This window comes from Geotrypetes seraphini, chromosome 16 (genome assembly GCF_902459505.1).
Source record: "Geotrypetes seraphini chromosome 16, aGeoSer1.1, whole genome shotgun sequence".
NCBI lineage: Eukaryota > Metazoa > Chordata > Amphibia > Gymnophiona > Dermophiidae > Geotrypetes > Geotrypetes seraphini.
In genome coordinates, this window is record NC_047099.1 from 40,492,985 (window position 1) to 40,507,838 (window position 14,854).

The window sequence follows — 14,854 nt, forward strand, 5'->3', positions numbered from 1 at the left end:
ACTGCTTCAATTCTGCTTTTAGAAAACACTTGCGTGATACGACTTTTTGATTTTCCATCTGTAAAGAGATGTGTTTACAAATGATTTCTTAGTAAAACTTTGGTGTATGTGGGACAGACAAGTTAGTACTTCTATATCAATCTCAACCTCACTGAAAACCCATTTGTTTGGCTTAATTTATTACGATCATAGTTCTTATCTCTTAGCTGTTAACTGCAAGGTAGCTGCAGTATATAAGAATTTATGTAATGTTAAGTGACTTGTGCAAATACTGGACCTGAAAACGCCAAGGTGTGGCCACCACCTTTTCTCCAGTGCCAGCTCTACCCAGTCTGATCAGACAGGCCGGCTCCCGCTCGCTCCCTTCCTGACTCCATAAAACGTTCATCCTCGATACTTCCTGCGATAAAGTATTATGCAGATCCAAGTGGGCTGTTTAAACTGCATGAGGGGAGGGGAGGGAAGAGCAGAATGAGAAAGTCCCAAGTTTATAATGCCTATTGCATTGTCCCACCAGGTAACATGGTCCAGTGACAATAGCCGAGCCTGGGGCTCCTACCTTCACTGGGGGAGGGTGGGATTGGGTTATATAGCACCAAGTACAGGGAGGGCACAATAGAAACACCCCCCCTCCCCCCATTATTTTTAATGCCTGGAATGAGCCATTTCTGCTAAATTCCCAGGAAGGGGACTGGAAGACCAGCTTTAGTTTTTAATACAGATATTCCATAGAACTTATTCTTTTTACCTTGGATGAAAAACACCATCTCAGACATGAGCAGAGAGTACTGTGTGCTATGCAACTGGGTCCATCAAATACACCCTTAATGTCACTCATTTTTAAAGAGGAAGTGGGTTATCTTGTATTTCGTTTAGACGAAATTCTCCATGGAAACCTTAAGCCTCACAAGGAAGTGATTTACTCACGCTTTTTACTCAAAATGATTGTGCTGTAGCTGCTCCCGACACAGCTCATTGCCAGGGTGAAATGTGGTTCACGTCCTGTAGTTGGATATGCGTTTTTGCTTCTGGCAGTGCTCAAATCCAGGCTATAAGCCCACTTTTTCCATGTTGCTTTTAACTCCGAACCCCCACTCGCTTCTACAGCGCCCAAGCCTGAGAAACTCCCTGACCCCCCTGCTTTATTAGATTGTAAAGCAGAGACTGTCTCTTGAATGTTTAAATGTACCGCACTGTGTACATCTGGCAGTGCTACAGACCTTGTAAGTATGGTAATCCAAGTTTCCAAGTTTATTAGTTCTTAATATCCCGACCATCAAACAAATATCTGGCCGGTTAACAATAAAACTAAATAAGAGATTAATAATAGTAACGAGAAATTAAAGATTGTAGAAAGTGCGTAGGAATATCTGAATTGAACATAAATGACAAAGACTAGACAAACTAGAAAGTGAGGGTAGTGGGGGAGGAATGGGAAAAAGTTACATTGTTTAGATGAAATGGAGAACGTGGGGAGGGGATAAAACATAAGGGTGAGGGCATGTTGTGGTTATATAGACTTGCTTGAAGAAAATGAGAAGAAGAGAAAAAAAAGAAACATGGAGAGGATGAAAAAAAAAAAGAATCTAGGTTTGGTTGAATGCGTCCCGAAATAAAAAAAAGTCTTTAGGTTAGTCTTGAATTTGGCTGATTGTAGTTCGTCGCTGAGGTATTGTGGCAGAGAGTTCCATAATGTAGGGGCAGTTACTGCAAAGTTTGTTTTACGTGTATAATAGAAATCTTTTAGAGACGGTATGAATAGAAGTTTTTGGTCAGATGATCTTAATGTGCGAGGAGAACTTTGTGGTATAAGGAGTTTATCAAGAAATAAAGGTTGGTGAGAGAGTTTGATTTTAAAAGAAAGTAAAATGATTTTATAGGTGATGCGATGGAAGATAGGGAGCCAATGAGCTTCTTTTATATCTGTATGACTATGCCACCTTGTGGACAAAAGGTGTAAAACCAATACAGCCAAAACCAGCAGCAGACATCCATTCCGAGCTGACCGTGTCTCCCCATAAGTCAGGCTCTAGTCTGTCTGTAGTGCTGTGCATGGCGCTGTGCCATGCCATGCTTATTTTCAGAAACATCCAAGCACTGGTTTCCTCCACGATGCTTTCTTCTGCTTTCACACAATGGTCCTTGGCCATTCCGGCTCTCCCCCACCAATGTCACACACTGTCCTAGAGCTGGCAACATGATCGAAGCCAGGAATGTCTCAGCCCAGCCACCCATAGGCCCCCAGCTCCCTTCCTAACAAGCTGCAATTCACCACAACAGCAATGTGAAAATTACTTCGCTTGAGGTTGTAGAAACGCAGCAAGACAATTCTGACTAAAATATTTTCCAGGTACACCCTTTCAAACATGAATGAACTATTATTGTCTCTGGAATCTGGAGCTCGATTAGCACCAAGAACTGCCTTGAAGAATGTAGCACTTACTCTTAAAAGGATAAAGGATTTCGCCGATACCCTTCTGGGTAATAAGCGCACACAGCTCATTTACAAGGTCTATTTAAAATCATTTTACTACATCCGTGAAAGCTAACCCCTACTTCTTACACAATGTGTAATTCTCTCGAAGAAGGAGAGCGAGACAATTTTACAATTCCTTTTATTGCAAAACCCTATCCCCGCCCACAGTTAAACAATCAGAAGAGTCAAAACAACATCTGCATCTCTCGTTATAAAGTGGTGATAAAACCTTTTGTGCCACATAAAAGAGGGGACGTGGATTACGGTACCCCCCAGCCAAGTCTTCTGCCGGAAGAAATGTGCACACGGGGGCGAGGCAGCTCTTGTTGGAAAAAGCCACATTTTTGCGAAAATTTGGTTCTTGTCATTCCTTCCTCAGCTGTAGCCCAGAGTTTCACCATGGATTCCAAAATATCCAGCATCCTCTGACGGTTCGCTTTTAGATCTATTAACTTTGCTCTTATGAGATTTGAGTTCTTTTCCAACAAAAAAAAAAAAAGAGCAAATTACTTTTGAGAAGTTCAATTATAAAATGGTGAAATTCACTCTTAAAAAAGGCTTTTCCTACTGTGCTTCTATTGGAAAAATGCTTAGTACAGCAGGGTACTTGTTTCAGGAGCAGACAGGGATAATCACTGATTTCTGGGAAGAGGGGGGCTCTCTTTTTGTTCCTTTTGGACTCTGGTTCTGTTGCATTAAGTTCTTTGGGGGCAGTTTGCAGCCGTTCAGTTCTTCTTGGACTTTGGAGTATCGTATTTTCTCTTACTGGAATACCACAGCAGCAGGGGTATTCCGATGGAAGGCAGGGTCATGACACCAAAAGCCGCCCAGTCGAGCTGTGAAGGAGAGACAAAAGGATTGATCAGTGTGTCTGCCTCTCTCATAAGCCAGTGGAAATTTTCCAGAGTCCCTCTGTTCTGGAGCCGAGCACCATGCATGTAAGACTGAAGTAAGAATTTAGTTCTTAAAGAAAAAACCCTCTTAAGAAACACGCAAGAAACCCTTAACAAGGTAAAGTGAGAAAAGTTCCCCCTGCGGCTTCCTTCTCTACCTCCACAAATATTGCTAGGCTTGATCTTGATTTGATCTTAAGTAAAATACTTTCAAAGACACTCAATGAAGTTACAGGGAAATACTTTTCCTCCAGGAATTTGTCCAAACCTTTCTTAAAACCGGCTATGCTATCCACTCTTACCACAACCTCTGGCAATGCGTTCCAGAGCTTAACTATTCTCTGAGTGAAAAAATATTTCCTCCTATTGGTTTTAAAAGTCCATAGTCTGTTACTGAGAAAGACATGGGGGAAGCCACTGCTTGCCCTGGATCGGGTAGCATGGAATGTTGCTACTCCTTGGGTTTTGGCCAGGTACTAGGGACCTGGATTGGCCAGCTTGAGACTGGACTACTGGGAGAGATGGACCAGTAAGGCTATTCTTATGTTCTTTATCTTCTTATGATGTATTAAAACATTTTTTTTTCAAACAGGCTAACTCGATTCTGAAGGAAGCAGAAGTGGCATAGGGCAGGTATTACCATAGATGGAACAGCTTAAGCTAATAGCACACCTTAGCAAAAGGAGATCTAAATGTTTACACAGAGCCCAGTGGATTGGGCTTCCACACATCCACTCGCTTTCTGGAATAGGGGGGGAAGGAGAGGGGGGGTCACTCATCTGAATGCCATCAAGGAGAACAATAGAAGGCACAAAGGTTAGCAGTTTTATTATCTTTTCTTCTTTATAATTGCCTGTATAGAATGGCAAGAGCTACGCAATACAATAAGCATTTAATAAGTTTAAAAAAAAAAATAAAAAAAATCCCACACACTTTTCAATTGATATATTTTTTTTTCATGCTGTCTATACACTCTGCAGTTTCATAGCTGATCCAAAGCCATCTCCCCACCCCCCGTGTCACTGGCCCAATGCATGCCACTTTGGAAGATATTTAGCCCAAAAGGCAGGGAATAAATTATAATCAAATTAAAAAAAAAAAAAAAAAAAAAGAGCAACTTAAAACCTTTACCGGACCTGTTACTGGGCCTAATCATTTTTACCCGCGTCAATGATTACCTGGCTGCCTGCATATTTATTTAGGGGCCAGATGAAGCTTTAGTTGCATAAGGACCAGATTTCGTGTAATCGTGAAGAAGGTTAACACAGTCACATTCGACAGCTCAGTCTTAATTCCTACAACTGCTCTTAACAGCCTTGGGTAATTTGTGCAGGCTGGATTCTTGATTATTAATTGTTGTCCTTTCAAGTAGAAAAGAACCCCAAAGGGCTTTCTGAGTCAACGGGCACCGTAGCTAATTCTCCTCAATAGGTAATTCAATTTTACAACACAGAGCCTGACGTCTCACGGTACTTACGAAATGAGGGGAGAAGCGCCTGTCAAACTCTCTCTGGGCTAGGATCCCTCCTTGGCCGGGAGCACTGCTGTATCCGACCTGTGATCAAACCAAGAGACATTTCTTGCGTAAAGCAACTGGGCTTCCCAAGGCAGGGGAAAACATTTAAAATTTGAACAAAAGAAAATCTGGTTAAGTTGGATCGAGAACTAGAGAATGACATGGGTTTTTTTCCCTGTCTCTGCCCCGTTCCTGCAAAGCTCCGTCCTCATCTGCACAGTCCTCAAACACTTTAAAATCACTTCCAGATAAATTTGACCAATCTTAACATTCTATTGTAACTTCAAAAAGCTTTCTGTTATATCGCTGAACATTTGTATACAGTCTCTTCCTCTGCAAACCGCTTTGAACTGTTTGTGGTATAGCGGTATTTAAAAATAAAATTATTATTATTATTATAAGTGTTCAAGGCTTGGACAGTTAAGGTAGAGCTTAAAGGAATCGGGCAGGGACAGCGGCAAAACGCCTTGGGGAAGGGACAGGAAAATTGAGTTCCTGCGGAGACAGAGAAAAATTTGTCCCCATGTGGTTGGATGGGCTGGAGTGAGCTTGGACGGCGACTTCAGCATTTGGAACCTAGGGCAATACCAGGTGGACTTTACAGTCTACGACCAAAAAATATCAAAGAAGAGACGAGTTAATTTAATTGTGTATTTTTAATGGGCAGACTGGATGGACCGTTCCGGTCTTTATCTGCCGTCATTTACTATGTTACTATGTCATTCTCTATCGGGAACCAACCCACTTGTCTATCAGAATCATGCAAGAGAACGGGGGTCAGTTCCCGAGGCCACTTCACAGGGAGAGAAGAAAAAAACACAGCGGACGTCAACCTTAGTTTTTTTTTTCCAGTTAGCAGTAACACGGCTCTCTGTTGCTAAACTGTACCAAGTTACAGCCACTTACCACCACTTGCCCTCCCTCCTGCGCCAGGTATGTAACGGTGGCCGAAGTGAAGTTGAAGTAGCCTGCTTTCAGGGGTCTTAGCACCACCGTGTGCGACACATTGCTGGCACTGAAGGGCGTAGGATTAAGGAACCAACAGTACAGAGAAGAGCGACTAAAATAGTTAAGGGGTTGGAGGAGTTGCCATATAGTGAGAGATTAGAGAAACTGGGCCTCTTCTCCCTTGAAAAGAGGAGACTGAGAGGAGACATGATCGAAACATTCAAGATAATGAAGGGAACAGACTTAGTAGATAAAGACAGGTTGTTCACCCTCTCCAAGGTAGAGAGAACGAGAGGGCACTCTCTAAAGCTGAAAGGGGATAGATTCCGTATAAACGTAAGGAAGTTCTTCTTCACCCAGAGTGGAGGAGAACTGGAACGCTCTTCCGGAGTCTGTTATAAGGGAAAACACACTCTGGGGATTCCAGACAAGATTGGACAAGTTCCTGCTGAACCAGAACGAACGCAGGTAGGGCTGATCTCGGTTAGGGCACAGGTCTTTGACCTGGAGGCCGCCGCATGAGCGGATTGCTGGTCTGACCCAGCAGCGGCAATTCTTATGTTCTTATCATTAGATTGTAGGTATTGCACAGGTGCTTATGAAAAGCTATAACACATCAAACAGGGCAGGAGTGCCCACAGCATAAATCAAGGACAGAGCCTTGGAGTGGGATGGAGACCATTAAAAACCAGGACACAATAATTTTATCTAGAGTCACAGCCGTATATTGACTCGACTCCAATTGTTTCCTGCCATACCTGTTTGATATCTGAACTCAGTCTGTGCATTGTTTTTCTTTCTGTTTGGGGGTTGGGAGGGGGGTCTTTCTGTTGAGGAGGGGAGGTTTGCTGTTGGTAGTAGCCTTGGAGGATATAAGAGTTCAGTCCTCCATGGTGGATTGATTCTATTGTAAACACTGTATTGCGCTTTTGTCTTTTTTGAAGTTGTATCTGTTTAATAAAAGAAGATTTACACACAAAAAAACAAGGGGATATATCTGGTTAAATATCTTGCATCAACAAAATTACTTTCCTGTACTTTTTCCCATATGTTCATATCAGCTAATCTAATCCTTAGGTTTGTATACCGCATCATCTCCACGTTCGTAGAGCTCGACGCGGTTTAGTTGGAAGAGTAGCCTACAGGTTATTGTAGTTGGCCGAGAACCAGAGAAGCTCAGTTCAAATCCCACTGTCACTCCTTGTGATTTTGGGCAAGTCCAGTAAGCCCTCTGGGTGGGACCAAGAGAACGTAACTCACCTTGAGCTACGACAGTCCATTCGATTCTAGAAATCTCACTATCCCCCTATCCCACAATTTAGACTTTTTTTTATAACAGAGGTCGCGGTATGATAATTCTGTTTCCACAATTAAAAACATATGATTTTAGAGCTCTGTAGTTAGTTCAGAATAAGAGAAAAAAGGTTTTGATGTAGTCTTTAAAAAAAAAATAAAATAATAATAATAATATATAAAATTGGCTCTGGTTTCAAAAAGCTCAAGGATACGGTGCAATCCTATCCCACTTCACGTTCAACATGCCGGAGACGATCCCAAAGTCTTCTGGAGGGAAAGAGTCATCGGATAACTCCACCTCTAAAGCAGCACTGAAAGAGAGAAAAAAATCTCTAAGCACACAGAAATGCAAGAATGGATACTTTAAGGAACGAGTAAGGAATAGCAATCATGCAAGAAAATAGGAGGAAGGAAATGGAGGGAAGACAGGTCAGTTGAAGATTGCAAAGTGTTCCTGCATACACAGTTGAGCACATACAGAGCAAGCGACCACACTTGTCAAAGCAGAGCTGGTTGTTTTAATGGTTGAGTTTTATGCAGGTTAGTAAAAAAAAACTTTCACATGAACATAAGAACATAAGCAGTGCCTCTGCCGGGTCAGACCATAGGTCCATCCTGCCCGGCAGTCTGCTCCCGCGGCGGCCCAGACTGGTCACGACCTGTCTGTATCACCAGAAGAGGCTCCCTTGCCACCTTGGTTTCTCATTTAAGTCCTGTCTTCCTATCGAAGTCCTAACCTTCCGGTCTTGCACATGCACGACCTGGTTTGGTTTCTATACTCATTACTTGGTTAGCTTTTTATACTTGTGTCTCTGGAAATAGAGATGTTTATGTAAGCCATTTTAGAAACATAAGCAAAGCTGCTACCGACTACCAAGTCCCATATCCCTTTCCAGTTTTGCTTTCGGAAAGGGAAGAGACAACCATTCCGGGAATCCCTCCAGAGGAGCATTGAATAATAGGAACACTTTTCTGAACCTAAGATATCTCAGACAGTTGCAAAGCCACATGGAGGGCCTGGGCCCCCTTACCTTTTGCTGGGGACTCTTCTGCTTTCACGGCTGGTGGGGTTGTCAAGCCCTGCCAGCTGAAGAGGTCACCTTCCTAAGCCACGCCTACAGCGGCATTTAATTCATGCAAGCATGCTAATGCTGGCTCTCTTGCACATGCTCGGGTCAGGTCTGAGCAGGTACAGGAGGGCCAGCACTAGCAGTCAAAGTATTAAGTGCTGTAGCAGGCATGACCCAGGCAGGAGATATCTTTGGCTAGCGATACGTGACATCTTCACCGGCAAAGGTGGCGGGCAGCAGGGTGGCTGGGGAAGAGTATCAGGACTCTCCAGTCCACTTTTTAGAAACCCCCCAAAACAGACTGCTATGCCCCCTGGTCCAGGTAGCTGTTCACTCTCCTTCTGAAATGGGGAACGAACATCTAGGTTTTGGGGATCATACCAAGCCCGCCCAAAACACACCCCATTGGCACATGGACACTCTTCAAGCTTAGTCGTTCTTATCCCAGCTTTGTATTATTGGGACATTTCTGCATTGTGAGGGCTTATGGATGTCTAAAACAAGATTAGTTCTTCTAATATAAACTCCTTTTACCTCCCATAACCTCAGGAATCCACTTGATTGCAAGCTCTCCAGGAAAGGGACATACTATAACGATTGCACAGCACAGGATTGATATAAAAATACATTTTATGACGTTTTCTAAGGCTTCCACGGCTGGCGTCATGATTGTTGCAGTTTTCCGGATCTCGCCATCTGAGCAGGTAGAACCGACATTTCAGCCATCATGCTGCGAGGTCTGCAGTTTGTCTTTATATATACAGTGGGTCTTCAAACCTGACTGGCTGGGGCTTGAGGTGATTAAGGGAAAAATGCTCAAGTAATAAATTCATGTAAACCATTCTGAGCTTCCTCGGGAGAACAGTATAGAAAATTGAATCCAATCCAAACCTTGGTTTTATATCCCAATTCATCCCTTACAAAAAGGGCTCGACTCGGTTAACAAAATTTCCTAAATTCAGCTAGAGAATGAGATCATTCTACTCCAGAATTATCTTAGAACAGAAGATCGACCAGAGATTTTTGAAATAGAAAGCTGACGACAAATCAAAGTGGAGAAGAATAGTATAACGTCCCTGAGATAATGGCATAGGTTTCGTTCAAACTTTAGTACCGAGACAGTGCTGATTTCATTAATGTCGAAGGTTCATCCAAATATTCTGAAAGTTGACGAGAGACAACAGACTCAATCATCTTGGTTAATATTGGTATGTTTGCTGTAAATAAGGTGGTAAAGTCCATTGGTTACAAATTTGAAATTTGGCACGAAAGAGGCTGGAAATGAAATGGGATCAACGGACTTTCCTCCCTTGATCACCTCAAGCCCCAGCCAATCAGGTTTGAGGACCCACTATATGTAAAGACTAACTGCAGACCTCATAGCATACCCTGAAGAAAGCCACAGACATGGCGAGACCCAAAAAACTGCAACAATCAAGTTTCAATGATGACGATGAAACATGGGAAACTTTTCAAAGTATAAGGTCCATTGCGATAGCTTGTTGGAAACTGATATGAGAAGCTAAAAATTATACATACTTTCATTCTGTACGGCTCTTGGAAAATGAGTCAGTTTTCCAAACCGTTTACGGTTTCTTTTAGCTCTTGATCATAAGTAATCTAAGCACCACCACCTGTGTCACGGTCCACCAGACCACTGGATTACCTGGAGCCCACATTATAAATGTTATATTGCAGGGTTAGATCCTTCCCTTCCACGGCATATCTGTTCAGCAAGGACTTGGAGGCCAGCAGCCTTGCCCCCTCTTCACCGTGGGCCACAGTGCATAAGGCAATCACGGCAAAAATTAGTATCTTCATCTGAGAGGGAGAAAAATCTGGCATTAGTGTTTGTGCTCCTGTACTATGGTGCAGCTCTTGTTACAATCCAATGAGGGGAGGGGTCACATCAGCCAAAGCTAATAGAACGTGATGAACAGCTAAGTTAAATTCAAGTACTGAACATGTTACACTTAATACATGTTAAACTTAATCTAGACCTGTAAAGCTCAATCCTCCAAGCTACCAAGTCAGCACAGCCTAAAAAATATCTCTCTGCAGATCAGGGCTGCCAATTCACAATAAATTTATTGGCGATCAACAGAAATGCATACAAAGTGGTAAGCTGGAAAATGTCCTGAGTGACGGGGCCTGCGTCTTCAGAGAGCAGCAGCCAAGCTTGGACCTGTCTCTAGTGCAGCAGGCTTAGAATCTTCAAGAATGCAGCACTCTGCCACTGCATGTGCGATTCCAGCGTTTTGCATCCACCTGCCTGCACTGGATGGCTGCAATACATGAGGCAAGTGGCTCAGCTGCAACATCTAAAGCAGTGTATCGCAAACTGTGCACCTCCTGAAATTTCAGGTGTGCCGCGAGACGGTGGGGAGGAGAGGCACTGGCTGAATGACTACAGGACGTGCCTCTTGAGGTGAGAAGCACATCCTGTAGACAATCAGCCAGTGCCAGTGCTGAACAGGGCTAGTCTCAGTTAGGGCGCTGGTCTTTAACCAGAGGGGCGCCGCGGTAGCAGACTGTTGGGTATGAAGGACCACTGGTCTGACCTAGCAGCGGCAGTTCTTATGTTCTCTCCTTGCGACTTCCTGCCAGCACCCCCTATTGGCGGCTCAGGGCACGTCTATTGGTCCTTAGCGCATGCGCAACATCACGCATGCACGTGATATCATCGAATCGACGTCACGCACTTCCGGGATGCCTCGAACCGTAGCCACTACATTTAGTGTGCCACAGCTCGACAAAGTTTGCAAGACACTGATTTAAAGAGACACAATTTCCCAGCAGAACATTCTCTCTAAAGCAGTGAGAATTTTCAAAACTTGTGAGCTCCTTGACTGCTGACCTAATGCATCAAGATATCAGCAAACAGCATGAATTTTAAAAAAGGCACATTCTGAGGAGAAATGCAAGAGCCCACCCCATCTGCCACCAAAGTGCGAATGAGGCAGCTCACACGAACTTGAAGTGCTGATCAAGACAGTAAGTTAGGGAAAGGGAGACTAGCACAGCACGTAACATTTTTGGCAGGTCCATCTCAGTCAAAGAGCAGCAAAAGCTTTACAATGTGCTGGCACAGGGAGGAAAAGAAATGGTCTGTAAGGATGAGTAAAAAAAAGATAAAAGCTGAAGTTAAAAAGTTCCCAGGTAGTGGGTGGGGGTAAGCGGAGAATGCCATCTTCCCCTGAAAGGGGCTGTAATTTTCTTGAAATGACCAGAATCTCTTCCTTTTGTCATCCGCCTAGAACCGCAAGGTATTGGCGGAATAAAAGAAAGTAATGTAAAAGGCTGAAATCCTTGGCTGAGGCCCACTGCCTTCACTTCTTAGGCCTTTTTGCCTAGATTGTGTCTGACCGCTCAGGTACGGCGCAGAGACCACACGAGAGCGCCCCAGTCTGAAATGACTATTGGGCTCGGTTTCGACCCAGCTGGAGATGAGAGCCACCTCGAGGACCTCACCCGCATCCTTTGGGTTGAAACGCGTCCCAGAGACTCCTGATGCAGGCAGAGGGTACCTTGCCACGCACGAGAGACGAGTCTCCCGAGTTGGCAATCCTGCTGCCGTCCCAATGCGACCTATTTCAATGGTCACCAGCAGAGGGGGCTGCTTGCATTGCTGCCTCAAAGCGCGCCCTGTTGGCTTACGTGTCCTTCCAGGACCACACAAGTCTGTCCTGACAGCGCTGCGAGAGGCCCAGGAACCCCCTCTTGTGTCTAAAGCTCAGAGAGCGCAAATGAGTCCCTGGAAATGATGCCAATTTAGGGAGCTGCCTCTTCCCCGCCCCCACCTAAGGCTACTGACACTACCTGAAAGGGCTGAGGGTCTCCACCCAGGCTGGGGATTGGGGAAAGGATGCTTTGCCCACCCCCCTGGGGGAGGGGGGGCACCTTTCCCTTCCAGAGACCCCCCCAGTCCTCCCACTTACCTCTCCCAGCGCTTCCTCCCGGGCAGAAACCTCTCCGCGCATGCGCCCTGAAAAGCCTGGCGAGAGCCGATGACGCGTGGCCCAGCTGCGCGCGCGGGGCGGGGGCGAGAGGGCCGCGTGCGCTCCGTCAGCCCAACGGGGACGCTGAAAAGGTTGTCGCTCTCGCTCTTCTTCTTTTTGAATGCTCTACATTGACGGAGCGGGAGCGCTGGGGGCCGGCGCTACCCCTCGGGTTACCGGACCACCTTCGGGAAAAGCTTGCCGTCGAAGCGCTTGGGCGCGAGGTGATGACGTCACGGCGTCTCGTACGCATGACGTCACGGCGTCGCACTCCCGCCCGGGAGAGATGGGGCAGAACCGGGGCTTGATGGGTGGGCAGGTCTAGGGGCCATATTTTCCAGACAGAAAATCTGGTAACTCTATCTACCCCCGCCCTAGCACAAAAGCCCCCCACCCTGGCCACCCCGGAGTCGGGTATGAGGGTTACTAGATTTTACTATTGTAAAATCTGGACCCATGGCTCCGCCCAGTTCCACTCAGCCCCGCCCCACTCCACCCATCACACCCCATTCCGCCGCCACCCCACCCCCCCCAACCTGTTCTCGTGCTCAGAGCCACTTCGAACAGAGACGTGCACAAGTGACGCGGTCCCGAGGTGGAAACTTTATAAAAACCCGCACAAAAAAACAGGTTCAATTCCCCAGTTTGTGCGCCCCAATACCACGAAGAAGTTATTGCAATCTTCTTACTATACCTACAGTCAGTGGCGTAGTAAAGATGAGTGGTGCCCTTCCCCCATACCTTTTAAACTTCTCCCGCGTGAGCAGCATGCTGCCCACGTTGGCGTCGGTTCCCTTTGATGTCATTTCCTAGGCCCAGGTCCCCGAAGTGACGTCAGAGAGAGCGCCAAAAAGGTACGGGGAAGGCAAGGGGCATGTGCGGCAAAGAATATCCAGAAGGGAGATAAATCCTTCTTCAGGTATATTAGTGACAGGAAAAAGAACTCAGGCGGGATAGTACGACTCAGAAAACCAGACGGAGACCATGTGGAGACGGACTCGGAAAAGGCCCAACTGTTAAATGAATACTTCTGTTCAGTCTTCACCCGCGAGGTGCCGGGAATCGGCCCTCAACCACATACAAGGATTAAATCAGTAGACCCGTTTAGTAATTTCAAATTTACACCCAGCAGCGTCTACTGCGAGCTGTCAAAAATCAAGGTCAACAAGGCAATGGGGCCTGACAACCTACACCCTAGGGTACTCAGGGAGTTGGGAGATGTCTTGGCGGAACCACTATCCGCGCTCTTTAATCTCTCCCTTAGTACAGGTAACGTCCCGATGGACTGGAAGACGGCTAACGTCATTCCACTACACAAGAAAGGCTCCAGGGTGGATATGGCAAACTACAGACCAGTGAGTCTCACTTCAATAGTGAGCAAACTAATGGAAACCCTAATCAAACACCAAATGGATAGGATCATGGACGAGGAGAATCTGCGGGATCCCCGCCAACATGGATTTACTAAGGGGAGATCGTGCCAATCCAACCTGATCGGCTTCTTTGACTGGGTGACGAGGAAGCTGGATGTTGGTGAGTCCCTGGACATCGTCTATCTGGATTTCAGCAAAGCATTTGATAGCGTGCCACACCGCAGGTTGCTGAACAAGATGAGTTCTTTAGGTTTGGGCGACACTTTAACAAAATGGGTTGGGAACTGGCTTGGAGGTAGGCTTCAGAGGGTGATGGTGAATGGCACTCCCTCCGAGATGTCGGAGGTGATAAGTGGAGTGCCACAGGGCTCCGTCCTAGGCCCGATCTTGTTCAACATCTATATAAGAGATCTGACAGAAGGGCTTCGAGGTAAAATAACATTGTTTGCCGATGATGCCAAACTGTGCAATGTAGTGAGCAAAAGCACAACAGACAAAAAAGCAATGACAGACGATATGGTGCATGACTTACTTCTGCTGGAGCACTGGTCTAGGTCCTGGCAACTCAGTTTCAATGCCAAAAAATGCAAAGTCATGCACCTGGGAAGCCAGAATCCATGCAAGATCTACACCCTAAATGGCGAGATCCTGACAAGAACTGTAGCAGAAAGAGACTTGGGAGTGATTGTCAGGGAAGACATGAAGTCGGCAAACCAAGTGGAGCAAGCTTCATCCAAAGCAAGGCAAATCATAGGTTGCATACGCAGGAGTTTCATCAGCCGTAAACCTGAAGTCATTATGCCACTATATAGATCCATGGTGAGACCGCACCTGGAGTACTGTGTGCAATTCTGGAGGCCGCATTACCGCAAGGATGTGCTGAGACTGGAGTCGGTCCAGAGAATGGCCACCAGGATGGTCTCGGGACTCAGGGAGCTCCCGTACGAGGAGCGGTTGGGGAATTTGCAGCTCTACTCACTCGAGGAGCGTCGAGAGAGGGGAGACATGATCGAGACATTCAAATATCTCACGGGCCGCATCAAGGTGGAAGAAGACATCTTCTTCTTCAAGGGTCCCGCAGCAACAAGGGGGCATTCGTGGAAAATCAGGGGCGGGAAACTGCACAGTGACACCAGGAAGTTCTTCTTCACTGAAAGGGTGGTTGATCGCTGGAATAGTCTTCCACTTCGGGTTATTGAGGCCACCAGTGTGGCGGATTTTAAGGCCAGATGGGATAGACATGTGGGATCTATCCGCAAAGATAGATAGTGAGGATCACTGGGG

At 45.9% G+C, this 14,854-nt stretch overlaps 2 protein-coding genes across 2 annotated transcripts in view; one reads left to right on the forward strand and one right to left on the reverse strand.

The window, feature by feature from the left end:
• Positions 1 to 2,598: 2,598 nt before the first annotated feature.
• SSR2 (signal sequence receptor subunit 2) lies at positions 2,599 to 12,423 on the reverse strand. The gene is made up of 6 exons (XM_033925399.1): positions 12,138 to 12,423; positions 9,866 to 10,020; positions 7,342 to 7,440; positions 5,792 to 5,900; positions 4,847 to 4,924; positions 2,599 to 3,312 (listed from the first exon to the last, which is right to left on the reverse strand). The coding sequence occupies exons 1-6, from the start codon at positions 12,177 to 12,179 to the stop codon at positions 3,202 to 3,204; spliced, it is 594 nt and encodes a 197-aa protein (XP_033781290.1). The 5' UTR covers positions 12,180 to 12,423; the 3' UTR covers positions 2,599 to 3,201.
• Positions 12,424 to 12,740: 317 nt separating this feature from the next.
• LOC117350421 (protein disulfide-isomerase A3-like) overlaps positions 12,741 to 14,854 on the forward strand; it is a 32,402-nt gene continuing 30,288 nt past the window's right edge. Inside the window, exon 1 of the mRNA XM_033924701.1 lies at positions 12,741 to 12,792. The gene's annotated coding sequence lies outside the window, so the exon portion shown is untranslated. The remainder of the gene's footprint in view (positions 12,793 to 14,854) is intronic.